At 37.4% G+C, this 15,724-nt stretch overlaps 1 protein-coding gene across 5 annotated transcripts in view; it reads right to left on the reverse strand.

Moving 5' to 3' along the window:
* LOC125772230 (longitudinals lacking protein, isoforms F/I/K/T-like) overlaps nt 1-15,724 on the reverse strand; it is an 88,919-nt gene that overhangs the window by 13,501 nt on the left and 59,694 nt on the right. For 3 of the 5 annotated variants that reach the window (XM_049443698.1, XM_049443699.1, XM_049443697.1), the window contains one exon: nt 8,827-13,802. The exons of the other annotated variants lie outside the window; for them this stretch is intronic. In XM_049443698.1, coding sequence (XP_049299655.1) covers nt 12,304-13,802 — 1,499 coding nt within the window. In that variant the 3' untranslated portion in view covers nt 8,827-12,303. Of the gene's footprint in view, nt 1-8,826; nt 13,803-15,724 lie in introns of those variants that run through there. 5 annotated transcript variants of the gene reach the window in all.

The following is a 15,724-nucleotide window of genomic DNA, read 5'->3' on the forward strand; positions in this document are numbered from 1 at the left end:
CAATACTAATAGCACAAACCAGGATCAAAAATCGATCACAAACGCCCTTACAACTGTTCCTTATATTGTTCTGCCTGAGATGGTTTGTGTGCCGACTTTTTTTTATCTGTCGGACTAAAAGCTATGGTGCAAATTTGAAACATTTCTCGGCCGGACTTTTGTTGCGTTTTTGTTATTCATTTTTCTTCATCCCTTTTCTCTACTATGTTTATCTCTCTTCATCCGATCTGGTTTTATTTACAACAAACAAAATAATTATTTATGGCATACAACCGCTCTTTGTGCGTTTTTTTACACACTCGTCGCTTTTTTTTCTCCTGTTTATGCAAATTTTCAATCATTACCAAGTTTTAATAAAACGCTTTCTTATTTATGCAACATGACAGTATAACAAACAAGCAAAAATGGATTACAAAACGACATAAAAGTAACCACAACTGCACGCATTGCCTGCAACAGGACACGCATCTAGCGCGATTACTATTGATACGGGCTGAAGGGGGACATGTTGAAATTGTTGTTCACTTGGAACTGGTATGTTTCAACTACTTTACTCTCTTCGTTTGCTTACTACACACCACATTATTGTGTGTTCTTTTTTGTTCCGGCACGATCGTTCTCCCTTCGAGGGTTTACTGTTTTTCATTGATGCTATATAAAACGCTTCTTACAAATACTTAACACTACGTAACATCATAACGATCTGTCTTTCACTTTTTTCGCTCCCCGAATGATTATACTTTGTTTTGAAGTTTTACTGCACTTTTCTTCGCCACATTTGTGCATTTTGTTGATATCTCGGGAGGGGGGTAGCGTTTTGTCTTAATACTACGTATATTATTTCGATTTCACTGAGTGATGAATAATTGGCGGAGAGGTAATTGTGTAAGTGTGCAACAAAACTGGAATGGAAAATTTTGAACAACATAAAAAATGGAATGATTTTTTTTTTATAAAGGCTACAATCCGGTAGTTCTAGTGTTAGAAGTAAAGCAAAGGAATGAGTGAGGCAAAGCTCGGTCTTGATAGGTTACCCAAGAGGTCGAATTTAAGATCGAAAAGCGAAACAAAAACCACAAAACGTTCCAGCTAAACTACACATTTACACAACTATATATCATGGCAAACAAACGAAACACGCGCAGCGTCGTAACGTTTTCATACAACATCCTCCTCCCTTTACACATATCGTACTTTCTCCCTTCCTGTGTCCAAATGAACACGTGCTTTTCCTTCTTGTTTTTTGTGCGGGAATCGGTTTGGAATCTCAATAACGATGCGTCTGAATCTCCTGCTTAATAGTTGTTTCCGCTTTACTTTTCCACTAACACACCGCTCTGTGTTCGACACCTGAATGTCTATTGTGATCCTCTGTGGCACAACGTAGACTAATGTTTCTAAACATTGCAATGTGTTTAGACCGGTAAATCTTATGTTTAACGTTTTGCAAGGAGATTTTAACCCTTTGTTTTCCCTTAATCCAGATTAACGTTTAGATATCTATAAAAAAAATAAAACCTATGCAATGCAAATAACGAATAAAAGAAAAAAGGCACATATGGTAGGAAACATCTGTATACACATAAAGGCTTACACAAACAAACAAAACACAAATAGATTGATTTGTTTTGCTTAAATTTTAACGTATGTTTTCACACATCCTCGTTGAACTTGTTTGTTCTTAAATTCTTTATCTACTTTGTTTTTGTCTTGTGTTTGTTTTTTCAATTGTGTTCAACTTTTTTGCACTTTCGTTTTTGCAAATTTCCAACACTTTTCTAAACGTTTGATACTAACCTTTCATTTTTACGTTTTAGAATCGCTTTTTTTACATCAATAAAAACTTTCCAATAAACTATTGACACTTCTTACAATATTTCTCTCATTTCATCATCTTTTTTTTTGTTTAATTTGATGCTTTTTTGTTTTTTTTTTTGTTTCTTGTAGTTTAAAAACATTCTCATTCACTCATTGCATAAGGAAGAGGTATATAAAAATGAAACTAAGCCACAGAACTCGTTAATGCGCAAAGTTATAAAGAGCTGATGGAAAAGTATAAAAACAGAACCAAAGAAGAAGAAAAAACAGAGAATGATAATAAGGTAATAAGCCTACTCCATTACATAATTGTTGAGGTAAAACGTTGTTTCTTTCATTTTCTTAACAAAACTTGTATCGCACTATAAATTAATTGTTCGTAACTTTAAATTCCCTCGCCCTGGTTTTTCTGTAGGTTTTTTTTTCTCGTTAATTTGCCGCTATCGTACCGAGAGAAAAGATGTAAACATTATTTTTAAAAACGAGTTGTGTAAAACGGTAACAAATTTTCAACAAAACTTCCTGTGCATCTCTCGGCGCACGCGCGCACTTCCACTCTGATATACTAAATCTAACAGTGTTAATTATCTGAACTAGTGTGAGTTTTGTATGTTTGTCCTCTCTTTTTCTCTTTCTCGTTCAAACTCTGATTTCATAAAATCCACTTTAAATATGATTTAATGCCTATCACAGCGCAGCGCACGAGACTACAGCAAAGTGCGTGTAGCTGACAGTGTAATTTGCGTGTGTTGTAGTGTTTGCAAAAACAGATGGAAATGTTAAACCACATGTTTCACTATTTTTTTATGGTCGGTATATGAACAACCAGCGACCCGTCTTTACTACCTTAAAAATGCTTCCAATGTGCACATGGGTATGAAGTTCTCGAATTTTCGTCTTTGCTTGCTGATATGATAAAAACATATCTTTGTAAATGCATTATCTTCAGTTAAAAAAAATCCGGTACAACTTCATTACCTTTGTATAGTCGCGTAACTGTTTTCCGTAGAATGATTGATTTTCTTTTAACAAAACTTCAACGATTAATTTCGTTAGCTTTCATTGCCCGTTGCATTTGTTTATGGAGCTATATGAGTAAAAGTAGGTTTAAAAATATCTACACTGAATACTAAATACTGATATCATATATGTAAGCAAGATTTCATGCCAAAACTTTACTTTGTTACCCCCGCAAGGGGTTTGATTCAATATTGCATGTTTCGAAAATTTCAACTTAACAAAATCTCTCGTAAGTTATCGTCTTCCAAAGGAAATAAAGAGCGAATTCAAGAGCTTTGTTAAAACAAAAATTGATCAACTGTATTTACCTTCGAAATGTCTTTTCTTTGCGGATTTTTTTTTTGTAACCTAAGCATATCGACATGGTTGTAATAGAACGATTGTCTTGTACATGATATAACGAAACAAGATTAACAACAACAAGATAAAAGGGAATGTATTGAATTGAAAACGGTACCAAAAGTTTCATAAACTTTTCAACTGTAACTGCTGTTTTGTGTCTTTTTTTAATGCTTGTCTTTTTAATAGTTTGTATCATTGATGGTTTATATTTTTGTATTTGTAGTAATATCGTTTTCGTTGGTTCATATCCTATATTTTATGGAAATGGTAGAGCACGATAATATCTTTACAATCAGAAATCTCCATTTGCCAGCGGTGCATTGTTGTCCTATGCAGCTTATTAGTAGTCAAAACTGATAACCAACCAACTAAACACGATATAAAAAAATAATATTGTCCTAACGCACATTCACGCGCACCTCAAATGGTTCATGTTTCAATTTTTCAACTTGAATTACCCAAATTTTCTGAATTCATCTTTTCGTATTCGTTTTTTTTTATCAATCAAATTGCTTATGGAATGATTTAGTTCTTGACACAGAATTAGAATTCTTTACAATGATAACAAATGTAAATGTATACACAACTGAATAATTACAATTACTTAACCCGTAGTTACACACGATGTATGAATTATTTCCATTTGCTTTTTTGTCTTTTATCCCCACCGCGTTTGCTATCTGCAATAAGAAGAGCTTGTCTCAAGTTTTGCACTATCTGGAAGACTGGTGTAAAGTTTAATGTTACAGCGTATTGTGCATTATGAGCAAATCCCTGTTCTGCCAAAAACAAAAACCAGAAGCACTATATGTCTTTTTTCTGAGACATATGCCCTTCTAAAAAAAATACCCCAAAGCACCCACACGCAAAACGGTTAAGCGTGATATGGCTAGGGGAAGACAGTGACAGAGAATTTATGAGTACAGTTCATCAAACCAAACAATATACTGATGACTAAATGCAAACTTCAACTTGAATCCACTTCCTTGCGGATGCGATGTTTTCACGCTACAGCATATTTAGGAATGGCCGTCGACAGTTACTATTCCTATTTGAATGTTTGTTTTGTTCATTCCCTTCAAAATGGCAATGATAGCATCTCCATTACCAACATCTCTCGCAAAGATGTTGCGCACATCCGAGAAGTTTATCGACGATTCGTTCTATGTCGTTATTATTACAAAAAATATATATCTATATATATAAACTTCTATTGTTGCTCTCTCCCTAACTGTAATCGATTAGTAAAATTTTTGTGAAAAGTTATTATGGCTTCCGATGTAGTTCAAACTCCACAAACACACCCTCTTTTTATCCCTGACAAACTTTCTCTCCCGCTTGTAATGGGTGCTGTTTTTTTTCCTGCTGAATCAAAAACAAACATGTTAATGGCATTTTGTTCACTGTTTACCGCACGTCCCGGCAGCAAGCGGTACTCTGTCACTTAAATGTTTAATGGTTGTGGTGCTTGGGTAGCTTTCCTACCTTGCATGTCGCACGTTCCCAGGCGACATGTTCCTGCGAGTTGTTCGCTCCGCGGCCGCCATCCGAAACGCACTTATACACACACTCAAACCGTATGATTGAGCTCCAATTTCAAATTGGCCGGATCCTCTAGCGCTATCACCTTGTCGCCTTCCATCTTGAAGTAGCGCTCCTTGTGCATCCGCTCCATATGCCGGCCAATGTGCATCTTTTGCTTCGCCCGGTATATACAGTAAGGACACTGGAACTGGGGCTCCTTGCCGCATTCCCACTTCTGATGGTTGCGCAACGATGACTTCAGCTTGTACGTACGGCCACAGTCGGGGCAGGCGAACGCACACAGATCGGCACAGTGCAGCGACGAGACGCTCATGCTGTTGCTGCCACTGTTGCCGACACCTTCGCCACCGCTACCACCACCTCGATCATTGTTGTTGTTGTTGTTGCTCGTCGTATTATTGTTGTTGTTCAGCATATTAATGCCACTATTGCTACCGTTATTGCTGGTGCCACCCCCGGTACCACCGGACGATGACGAGGACGATACCGAGGAGAAGCTTTTCACGTTGACCGGACTAACGGAAGGATCGCGGGGAAATATCAACGGATTGGTACCCTCGCGCAGCGTAGTCACGAGTGGCATTGCACCGCCGGCCGCATTCAATAGTGATCCGGACAGACGCGCGTCTAGCTGGTCCCAGGTCAAGCCTGCTAGTTTTGTGATGCTTAAATCTTCCGCTGCGCACGCACACACCCATCCGCGTGATATGCGTAATACAAAGCATTCCAACCAAGAGGCACAGGCAACAATCCAACAGGGCGCGGCCAAAACGGTAACACACAACACAACGTACAAAACAAATATCACACACAAACACACGCACACATAAGGAAAACAATCGACATCACAAACACGCAACAAAAACGGTACAAAAAAAGTAAAAGAAAAAAAAGAAAACATCAATTAGAAAAGGATAATAATATGCTACGGGTGAAAAATGTTCTAGCTAAATTATATCTAACATATTAAGAAAAATGAGAGAAAAAAAGCAAAACTCAATTTAAGTACATCACAATAACACACAAACAAAATCAAAGGAGCAATAGTGAGAAAGAAAACTTAAAACGATCGATAAATTTAAAAAATGGCTCGCATTATCATGAAATTAAAAGAGTTTAATAACAGTTGGATAACCAAACAGAATGTACAACAAGAAAGTATTAGTTGATCATGGAACACCTTACAAAACCGAAAACCGATATAAAAAAAACAATGCAAAAAGCTTCTTCCTTTACTTTGACGATCGGATTCACCAATACACCACTGCTTACCCGCTAAATAGAACATGAAATCAATAGCTATTATTGTTATTGCCTTCATTGCAAAAGCCCTTAAAGTAAGTACACTATATATACAGCTTTGTTGGTTTTGTGTTTGCACACATTAAATGTTTTTCAGAACAATTAATTAATAATGTACATCACCTGAAATTGTAAGCAAACAGTGTATTAGTAAAGTTTTTCGAAAGCACTTTCTAAATGGCACATTAAGTTAGCTTGCATAAAGAAAGAAAAATAATTAAGATAAGCACATAATTCTATTCAGTAATTTAAACTTTTTTTCTGTTTCTATTCCATCATTCAAATTTCATTTGTCCTATCCAAATACAATGGTTTTCTCATGTTTCTTTTCTGTATGTGTATTTCCTTATTGGTCAAATGACTTAGTTTGGTCATATGCCTTACAATTAGTTACTTACATTTAGACGATTAGACAGTCCTTATACTACTGACTAAACAAAATTAAAAAACATACAACTTTTCACACAATTAACTGGGCAATCATGTATAAATGAAGAGTTTTTGCTATTTTTCTTAATTATCGCTAAGACTGTTGGTAGCTTTGGTAACATTACAAACTTATTTGGCACTCGGTTTTTAAACATTCCAATAGTTTGGTTGGTAGAATTTAATTCCTGTTTGGTCTTTTTCTTTTCACCTTAGAACCATTCCATTCAAACAGTTCTTAACCGTCAAAAATAGTGTTATACAAACTATAACTGCACAATTGAATTGAGTAGAAAACAAACATTGAAAATTAAGAATTATTTCACAACAAATTATCACACAAATTTCACAAAAAATAATGCGGTAATGCATTAATTTCTCACGCTTCATATAATAAATCATTATAAAATAGATAAAAAAGCAAACATTGTTGCATTAATAGGAAGAAAAAAAACGTAATAAAATCGAGCACTTTAACAAACTCACGAAAGTATATGTATGGAATTATCTCTGATTAGATATTGACAAGTGTTTGAATCTAATGAAATACTTTGAAGGAATGGTCCTAGATAGCGCGTTTCACCAAAAGCCTGCATAAAAATTAATGCTCCGGTGATAACACTCTCAAATATATCAAAACGATAAGAAAGAAACATGAATATACCTAACATGCGAGTGAGCTAACTATAGAATCTCTAAATTTTACCAGAGTTTCCACTTTTTTTAGAATATTCAACTTCTACTGTTCGAACTAATGTTGCTGCTAACGACACACAAGGCACTAACATTCTCGGACAACACGTCTGCTTCTAACATTTCCTCACTGCTATCATTACTTTCATCCCCAAACGGTACAATGGTGGTAGTAGTAGTAGTAGTAGCAGTACTAAGATCGTAACCTTTACTAACGATCGCTTGGTTACTATTTTCAGCAATACTAGCAGCGACCCCATCAGTAGCACCACCATCACGATCGTCGATGTTTTTATCATCGTTCGCTGAGATGATGCGTATGGGGACCGTCGTAGTATCGCTGTCGATAAGATTCCGAGCATCGTTACTTCTAACATTACTAACGCTGCTGTTGTCACCAACTAAATGGACCGCACTGGAAGATATCGGCTGGATATCAAACTGCAGATTATGCGACTGTGGACACTCCTCTTCGCCGTGCTTTATGCGGTTGTGCGTTTTAAGATTATGTTTGTATTTGGTAGCAAAATCACAGTGCACACAGTGGAACTGGGGCTTAACGCCACACTCTTTGCGCTCGTGCCGCTTCCAAGTGTATTTGGTACGGTACAGCTTGCCACACTGGCGGCATTTGTAAAAGGCCGCTTCTGTTGTAGCACCGACTTCACCAACAGTACTACCAATTCCACTAGCATAAGTGTGGGAATATTTATTTTCTAAATACTTCCACACCAACCAGGGTTGGTTTGTATGCTGGTGTAATGGGTACTGATCATCCTCGTCCTCATGGAAGCTGCTGCCCGTAGTGGTATTCGTTGCGAATGAGGACTTATTGGCTACGGTTGCAAATGCTGCTGCTACTGCGGCTGCTGTCATTGCGGCATTGGATGGGGTTTCTATGAAATGTCCTAGAAAAGAGGATTTATGGTTGTATTGGGAAGTGGGAAATTGGGTAGGAATAAAGGGTTGTGGTAGAAACAGAAACAAACAGAACAATATGAATTAGATAAGAATGGAGAGCATTTTTGTTTATTCCACTGAGCACCGCAATAACGCTGACAACAATATCCGCGATCGCTACTTGTTTGCCATGGTTCTACAACTTATTAAACATCTCTAGCCAGCTTCTCTCAAATTCACTCTTTTCCCCTTGTCTTATGGATTACCTGAAAAAGAAGAGAAAAGATTTATGTTAGTAAAATTGTTTAACAACAGCAACTACGGTACAGATAAAACGTCCAATACAAGCAAATGCTTTGCATTATTTTTCGTTCTTATTTAGGAAAAGGGAAATAGAGTAAGGATGCAGTTGGAAGGGATATATGAGGAAGATGTATTATGTTTCCATCGACACAGGCACAGACGTACATATGAAAAATAAAAACACATGATAAATGATAGCCGAACAAAAATATTCATAGGCACACATTCACAACAGAGCACATTGACCATTTATAAAATGTTTTCGTTCCGTCCTTTAGTCCACTTTGTCGAAACCCGTTTTTTATCAAACGTTAGGGATGTCATTTTGCTGATGATCACTTTCACACATGTTCGAATCCATTCATTCTTGCCATTCAGTCGCACCAAGCACTCACTTCTTCCGCACAGCGAAATGGAAACAAAAGGCTTGTGATATTTCTTCTTCTTTGGCTTATCTCTCTTATATACACACATACACACATTATTATAAGCGATTTTACATTAAAAAACTGAATACAATAAAAAACACACACACACCCCATCGGGTGGCTTTTGTTCTGTGATAACTCATTTTTCAGTTTTTATGTTTTGTTTTTCATATTATGTGTTTTAGGAGCCTTACGCAAATATTTGTTCCATTTCGTTTCTTCGTGTGATTTTTGCTGTACTATTGCGATACACAGAGCAAATCATGTTGCTGCCGTTTTTTTTTTCTTGTGTGTTTATATTACTTCTTGCCTTCTCTATTTAATCTACTTTGCATTCATTTTTGTACTCACAATAGAGTTGTAGTTGGATGTACCGGTGAATAGTATTACAAGATGTATTTTGTATTTCCTCCTAATGTTTTTTTTTGTTTTGTTTTCATATGTATTGTGTATGGTTGTGTGAGCGTGTGTGTGTTTAACTAAATCAGTTTAAATTTTTCATTATGACCGGTGTTTTCTTCTCCATTTTACCATTAATGTTATTACCTTTCTAACATGTTATGAGTTTTAAAATAGCTCTATTCTGGGTTCTTTTTTTTGTTAAGGTTTATTACAACTATTTGCACGTTTTCAATTCTTCCACGTTCGTGTGCCATATATTTCATTGCTGGCCACGACTCGACGATATTTTTGGCTTCGTTTTGCTGTTTGTTTTCTGTGTATGTGTTTTTTTTAATATATATAAAATGTATATGTACGCACGACAATTATTTTATACACAAAATAAGTTTCTGCTGTTCGCTTACAAACACACGTATTTTTAGCTGTGTGTATATGGGACACGAGCAAACAGTGGGACAATCTATAAAATTCTTAACTTTAATGCGCTTTTTTGTGTGAAACTAACAACTGATTCCAACTTCCTTTAGTACATCTCTCTTTGCATCACTTCATAATTTAATAACTGGTGCATTTTGTTTGTGTCCCTCCCTGTCCCTTTTTCAATTCATAATTTTCATTCGGCCAAAATATCGTTCTTTAACATTTTATGTATGTATGTTTTTTATTCACCGTCGTGTGATAAAGGATGATGATTTTGTTTTTCTTCTTTTGTATATAACACTGGCGTACACTAAATGTCGTAAATATTTGTTCTCTGACATCCGCTAAGCATCGCCCGTTACACCTCTCTTCAGCAGAACTAGAATCTAATTTGTATGTTTCCACATTAATTATAGCTCAAATACTTTGTTGCATTACTTTCTGCTCTAAAGTTTGACTGACGTATGAATTACCACAAGTGCTGCACAATTCATTATACTCGCGGTCGCTAATTGTGTATATCATAAATTAACTTTGAAATCAATCAAAACCAGTATTGCGCAAAAGGGGAAGCGAGACAAATCGTTTGTGTAATTGAATGCAACTTAAACATTAAAGATAAAATGCAGATGGCAATAGTATGCAATACTAATGATGAAAAACGAAAAACCTTTCGATAGTTTTATGTAGAGTTATGTTATTTAATTGTGTGTACTTCCTCCTTGTTAAAATGCAGGTTGTGGTGTACTAGTTGTACGATCTTCATCATTAAATTGCAGCAGTATCGGTGTAAGTTGAAATCACACAAACACATAAAAGCAACTCCGATGTATGATCGTCTATGTTCGTGACGTACGGTTATCGTATAACGATAATTAAGACCGTTATTCTTCTTAGCTCACAAAAAGCAACTCATTCAAATGCATTCAAACGATTTTCTGTTAATGCAACACACGCAAAAGTACATATAGAGTAGGGCTACAATTCAATATGGATTACATACTACACTTTAGTAAAAACTTTTATGCAAGAGAACTTCTTTGAAAGCGAAATGTGAGAGCAGCTAGAAATGGGACCGCCATTACATTACTCAGAAAACGCAAAATGGTGACACAAAATTGCATCGCAATAATCGGAAACTAGTAATGTTCCTCCTGTTCATTAGTACTTAGCGCACACTACATTCACACATACACACTTGTTTATACGTATAGAGCAAACATATGGATAATAGCAATCAGTAAAATACTTAAATTATGTTATGCCTTAAACCACTACTCACTTATCGTAAAAGAAAACTTTCGTTTAAATGTAGCACGACTATGACCGGAAATATGACCGCTCTCTTCTTTTGAGAAAAGAAAGAAAAAATATCCCTTCAAAAAGAGCATCCACAAACCAACCTCGGAAACAGTCGCCTTAATTTGGCTCCGCCGTTTTTTTTTTCTTCTTTAAAACGCTTTTTTATAATGATGGCAAAATCTCAAGTATTACACGTAAACATCAAGGAATTTCCTTAACTTTTCTAGGTGCTGCTGTAGCTAACATAAATGATAAGGTGGCACAGATAGGTATCGTATGCATACATATATGCCGGAAATATATAAATAGATAAACAAAAAAAAACTAACAGAGACAGTCGAGACAGAAACAAAAAAGGAGATAAAAATGTATGTTCCATATTTTCGTATGCTATTGTTTCCTCTTTTTTGCGTTAAATACGTAAGCAGTTGAGTCATAATGTTTAAAAACAAACAAATAAAGCACAAATATACTTGAAAACCCATCTTTTCAAAACCAAACAGTTTTATATAACCATGCATTTACTGCGTGGAGACATGGAAATTTTTTCGGTAAGAGCAATGATATGCTCGACTTAACAACACACGGTATCGGTTAAAATCTTGACATTAAGCCATTTCGATTAGGCAGCATCATATGAGAAATTGATCAAAACCGTCAAATACGGCTTGCCTATGACTGCGTACGGTTGAGATACAACATTTTTAACAAAACATTGAGCTTCGACGGAACTTCATTCATTTATCCAAGTGACGAAAGGTGGAATAGGATGGAAAATTTAAAACATTCCCATCAACACACAGAAACCTGTTTAACAGTCAGTTGATGAAGTGCTTGGTTCAAATATCACAGACGTGGAAACCATATCTGGAATGGATCCAACTCTCGTCGTTGCTAGCAAAAATTGTCTGTATGCGAATGCACAATCCTCAATCAACAAATTCGAATATGAAAAATTCTTCCTAAATAAATGAGGAGGAATAATTTAAAAAACCTATTTTGTTTCCTTCCATATTGTTGTTCGTTGTCTGACTTTTAAATGATGAAAGTAATAAATGAAGATGTCCCGACCGAATTCAAATAGGCAGCTCTCAATAGCCCCTTTTCGGTTAAACTCTAACGTGCATCGAGCCGTCCTCCAAATCGCAAATCAACTCGTTAAGACTCAGAATGTCAAGACCGCAAACGGCTGCAGTGCCAAACGAAAGCAAGAATTAATTTAAAGAATGTGTCTGGGCGCACAAAAACAAGACAGATCAATGCATTGATGCACCAATTCCTAAAATTCACTGGGGGTAGTCTCTGTTTATCGAAGGTAAGTAATAGAGATCTGGAAATGGCTTAGCTAAAAGAAGAGGGGAAAGATACGAGCAGACCGCAAAACGAAACATTAGTTGATCGGTTACATCGAATGGCGCGATTTGTTCGATCTGCGGCGGCTTTCGAGCTGCGGCATCTCGGCATGATGTTTGCGTATGTGCACGCCAAGATTGCCGCGCTGCTTAGCCTTGTAGCTACAGTACGGACACTGATGGGAAGCTTCCTTGCCACCACATTCGACGTTTTCATGGCGCCGCAATGTTGACTTCCAGCGGTACCGTTTGCCACAGTGCCTGCACACATACTGGCGTACCTCCCCATCGTCCGTATCACTTACCACCGTCGATTCATTTACCGTGTACTCGAAGTTACGCATAATGTTTGGATTGGCTAGCAGCGCAAATTTGCTATCACCTGCCGAAGCGTTCAGCAACTTTGTTCCGCCCGGCTGGCCACTATCCTTCTTCAGCTTCAGCATCTTAGTACTGTACTTTGTGATGTGTTCGTCGTCATCGTCATCATCCGGACCGAGGTCACCACTACCATCATCACCGCCCTCGTCCATCAGGTCCTGATCGTCGTCGTCACTTTGAGATCCATTGTTATCCACGTCCGATGACATTTTGCTCCCGGTAACGAGAGCCATAGCCGTCGTCCCCGTCGTCTGTTGCTGTTGTTGCTGTTGCTGCTGCTGCTGACCGGAGGACGTCAGTGTGGTAGCAGCGGCAGCAGCAGCTGCAACAACGTTACTAAAATTCGCCGTCACGCCGTCAGATAAATCAATATCCTCGATCACCGAATAGTCAAGATCGTCGATCATTCCCGGCGGAAAGTCGGCACTCTGGGACGTGTTCGATCCGGACGTTTCATACTCATTAACCGTGTACCGTGTGGTGACAGAACTGCCACGCGCACTAGCACTTATTGCTGCTATTGGGATCTGCTGTATGGCCGAAGCATTGATCGCCGTCAAACCAGGTGTTCCCGCACCGGTGATCGTGACGTGTTGCTGCGATGGTTGCAGTTTCCGAGAAAGGGAAAAATTTAAAAGCTGTCTCTCTGTACCGGTCACCGTAGTGGTGGTCGTCGTCGATGGAACTAACTGCTGCGACACTTCCTGCAGCTGTACCGTTGCATTGCTACCGGCGTTAGTATGCGATGGCGTTACGGTTGGGATCGTCAAGATCGGCATCGTTATGGTGGTTGACGTGATGCTAGCATTAGCCGGTGTGCTGTAAGGGTTCTTCGCACGCGAATACTTGATGCGGGGATGGCTCAACGGTTTACCGGGTGCACCGAGCGTACTGTGGGGCGTTAGCTTTCGTACACCGCCATCACTCTTCATTACGGTCGGCACAATAAGCTCGCTGGGGGAAGCATCCAGCTTGTGGATCGCAACCGGTGTTGTTACAATGGTACCGGCAGAATTGACGATTGATGCTCCTGCTACGGTGCCCGACGGGGACGACGAATTGCCGGTTGACACACGCTTGCCAACCAACGCCGTACCTACTGTGCCGGGTGATAGTGTAACGTTTCCTTTCGCAATAGTGCCGGACGTTGTTTTGATCGGCAAGATATCTACATTAGCCGTTCGATCGCCGCATTAACGCAAGGTACACAAGAAGCCAATGAATGATGAGAGAGGAAAAAAGAAAGAAAAAGAAGGACCATGAATATATATGTACTAAACGATATCTTCTCTGGTTTTTGGCTATTTGCTTCTCAACTCTATTGAGGGAGAAATTGAGAAACAAACATTTTTAGCACCATATCTAATATAATCTGAAGAAAACATATGTTACTTTCATGCACTGCCACACACACACACACACACACACACACACATTGCCACATTTTACAATCGTACAATTAAATGTCGAGAATGTTTAGCTCTCGTACACTCCCTGAAGCAACTTGAAAGAGCACAGAAAATGTCAACCGTAGTTTGTAGTGTGTGGCAGGAACAGATTTGGCATAATTTAATTGTGAACTATTCCATTCGAGAATAACATGACACAGAGCTATGCTTTTCGTAAAGCAAATCATCTGTACCAGGGTTCTTCGAAGGAATTATGAATGTACGTTGAAATTGTTGTTTTGTTTTCTAAGCAGGTATCTATATCTATGAAAAAAAAATCATTGTGTACGTGTGAAAAATGTTCTTCGTTTGTTTTAAGTGTGTGAAAAAAGGTGTAAGTGTTCAAATCAAATAAATAAAAATGTGAAAACGCGATGATTCAACAACAGCTTAACAAGCCAACACACGATAACATATGGGAAATAGAAAAACAAAATTATAAAAAAGTCACTCTTAATTGAAAGTTCTAAAAAAAAGATATATATTGATAGCCATATGTTAATCATGTTACTGCAAATACTTTAGAAAACACAGTCAGAGTAATAATAATAATTATAACAATAGTAGTAATAATAGATGTGAAAATAGTTATATAAGGAAAAGAAAAACAAATGTTAGGACCAATAAAGAAAAATCAAACTGCTTGTTTTTCAATTACTATGCAGGCGCCTTAATACAATATTATCGGAAAATCGAAAGAAAGCAAAAAAAATGCACACACCACACGAAAAGATTAATTGCAACGCAAGTATCGCCATCAACATAACCAAATTAATATTAGCAATCGATTTATCGTATCTCAAACATTCACTATTGCATGGCAAAACAACGAAAGTTTTTCTTCTGTTTTGTTAAATAATACTAATTGCACTTATCAGCTAGTAAGTAGTACTCGAGAAAATAATGTATGAACTAAACATTAGAAGAAAACCCAAACAGAGAAAACCCAACCCGGGTAAAATATTCGCAGATAAATAAAAGAACCGCAACACCACAGAAACCATAGAATACAACCCAATGGAAGAAACGCAAAATGTGTAAAAAGAATAAATATAAAACAGAATGCCCCAGCGATGTAATGTTTTATTTGCCCGACACAGGAACACCGACTAGTAAAGAAATTAATGCATTAAACAAATCACCTAGCACAGTAAAAACAGTGGTCAATAAGTGAAGTGCGAAAAACGGAAAACAGAGAACGAATTCGGAAATAACAGAAGGAGAGAAACAGAAAATAAAATACACAATAACGTTCAAGAGAGAAACGGGGGAAACCACCACAAAATTAGTATTAAAAAAAGGGGGAAACTTAAAGTTCCCGCACGCTCGAAACTATTCGAAACGCAAATGATTATATGAAGAGAGTATGTTATGAAAAGAGGTTTAATTAGAATGTTGAAGTACACCCGGCTTTTACTCATCGATTAGTAAGCAATGAGAGTTGCGCGACGTAGCCAAACATCATTAAACCATGATGAAATAACATTCGTCTGCAACCCCGCCACTCACCGATCAATGTATCAAAACCATAAACTGTCTATCCCGTAGGTAAAATTATTGTTAGTGAGAAAAGAATGGCTATCAAACTAGCAATATTAAGGAACATTTGCTTTACACGTTTCTTTATTCGAAACGTTTTGAT

This window comes from Anopheles funestus, chromosome 3RL (genome assembly GCF_943734845.2).
Source record: "Anopheles funestus chromosome 3RL, idAnoFuneDA-416_04, whole genome shotgun sequence".
NCBI classification, from domain to species: Eukaryota; Metazoa; Arthropoda; class Insecta; order Diptera; family Culicidae; genus Anopheles; species Anopheles funestus.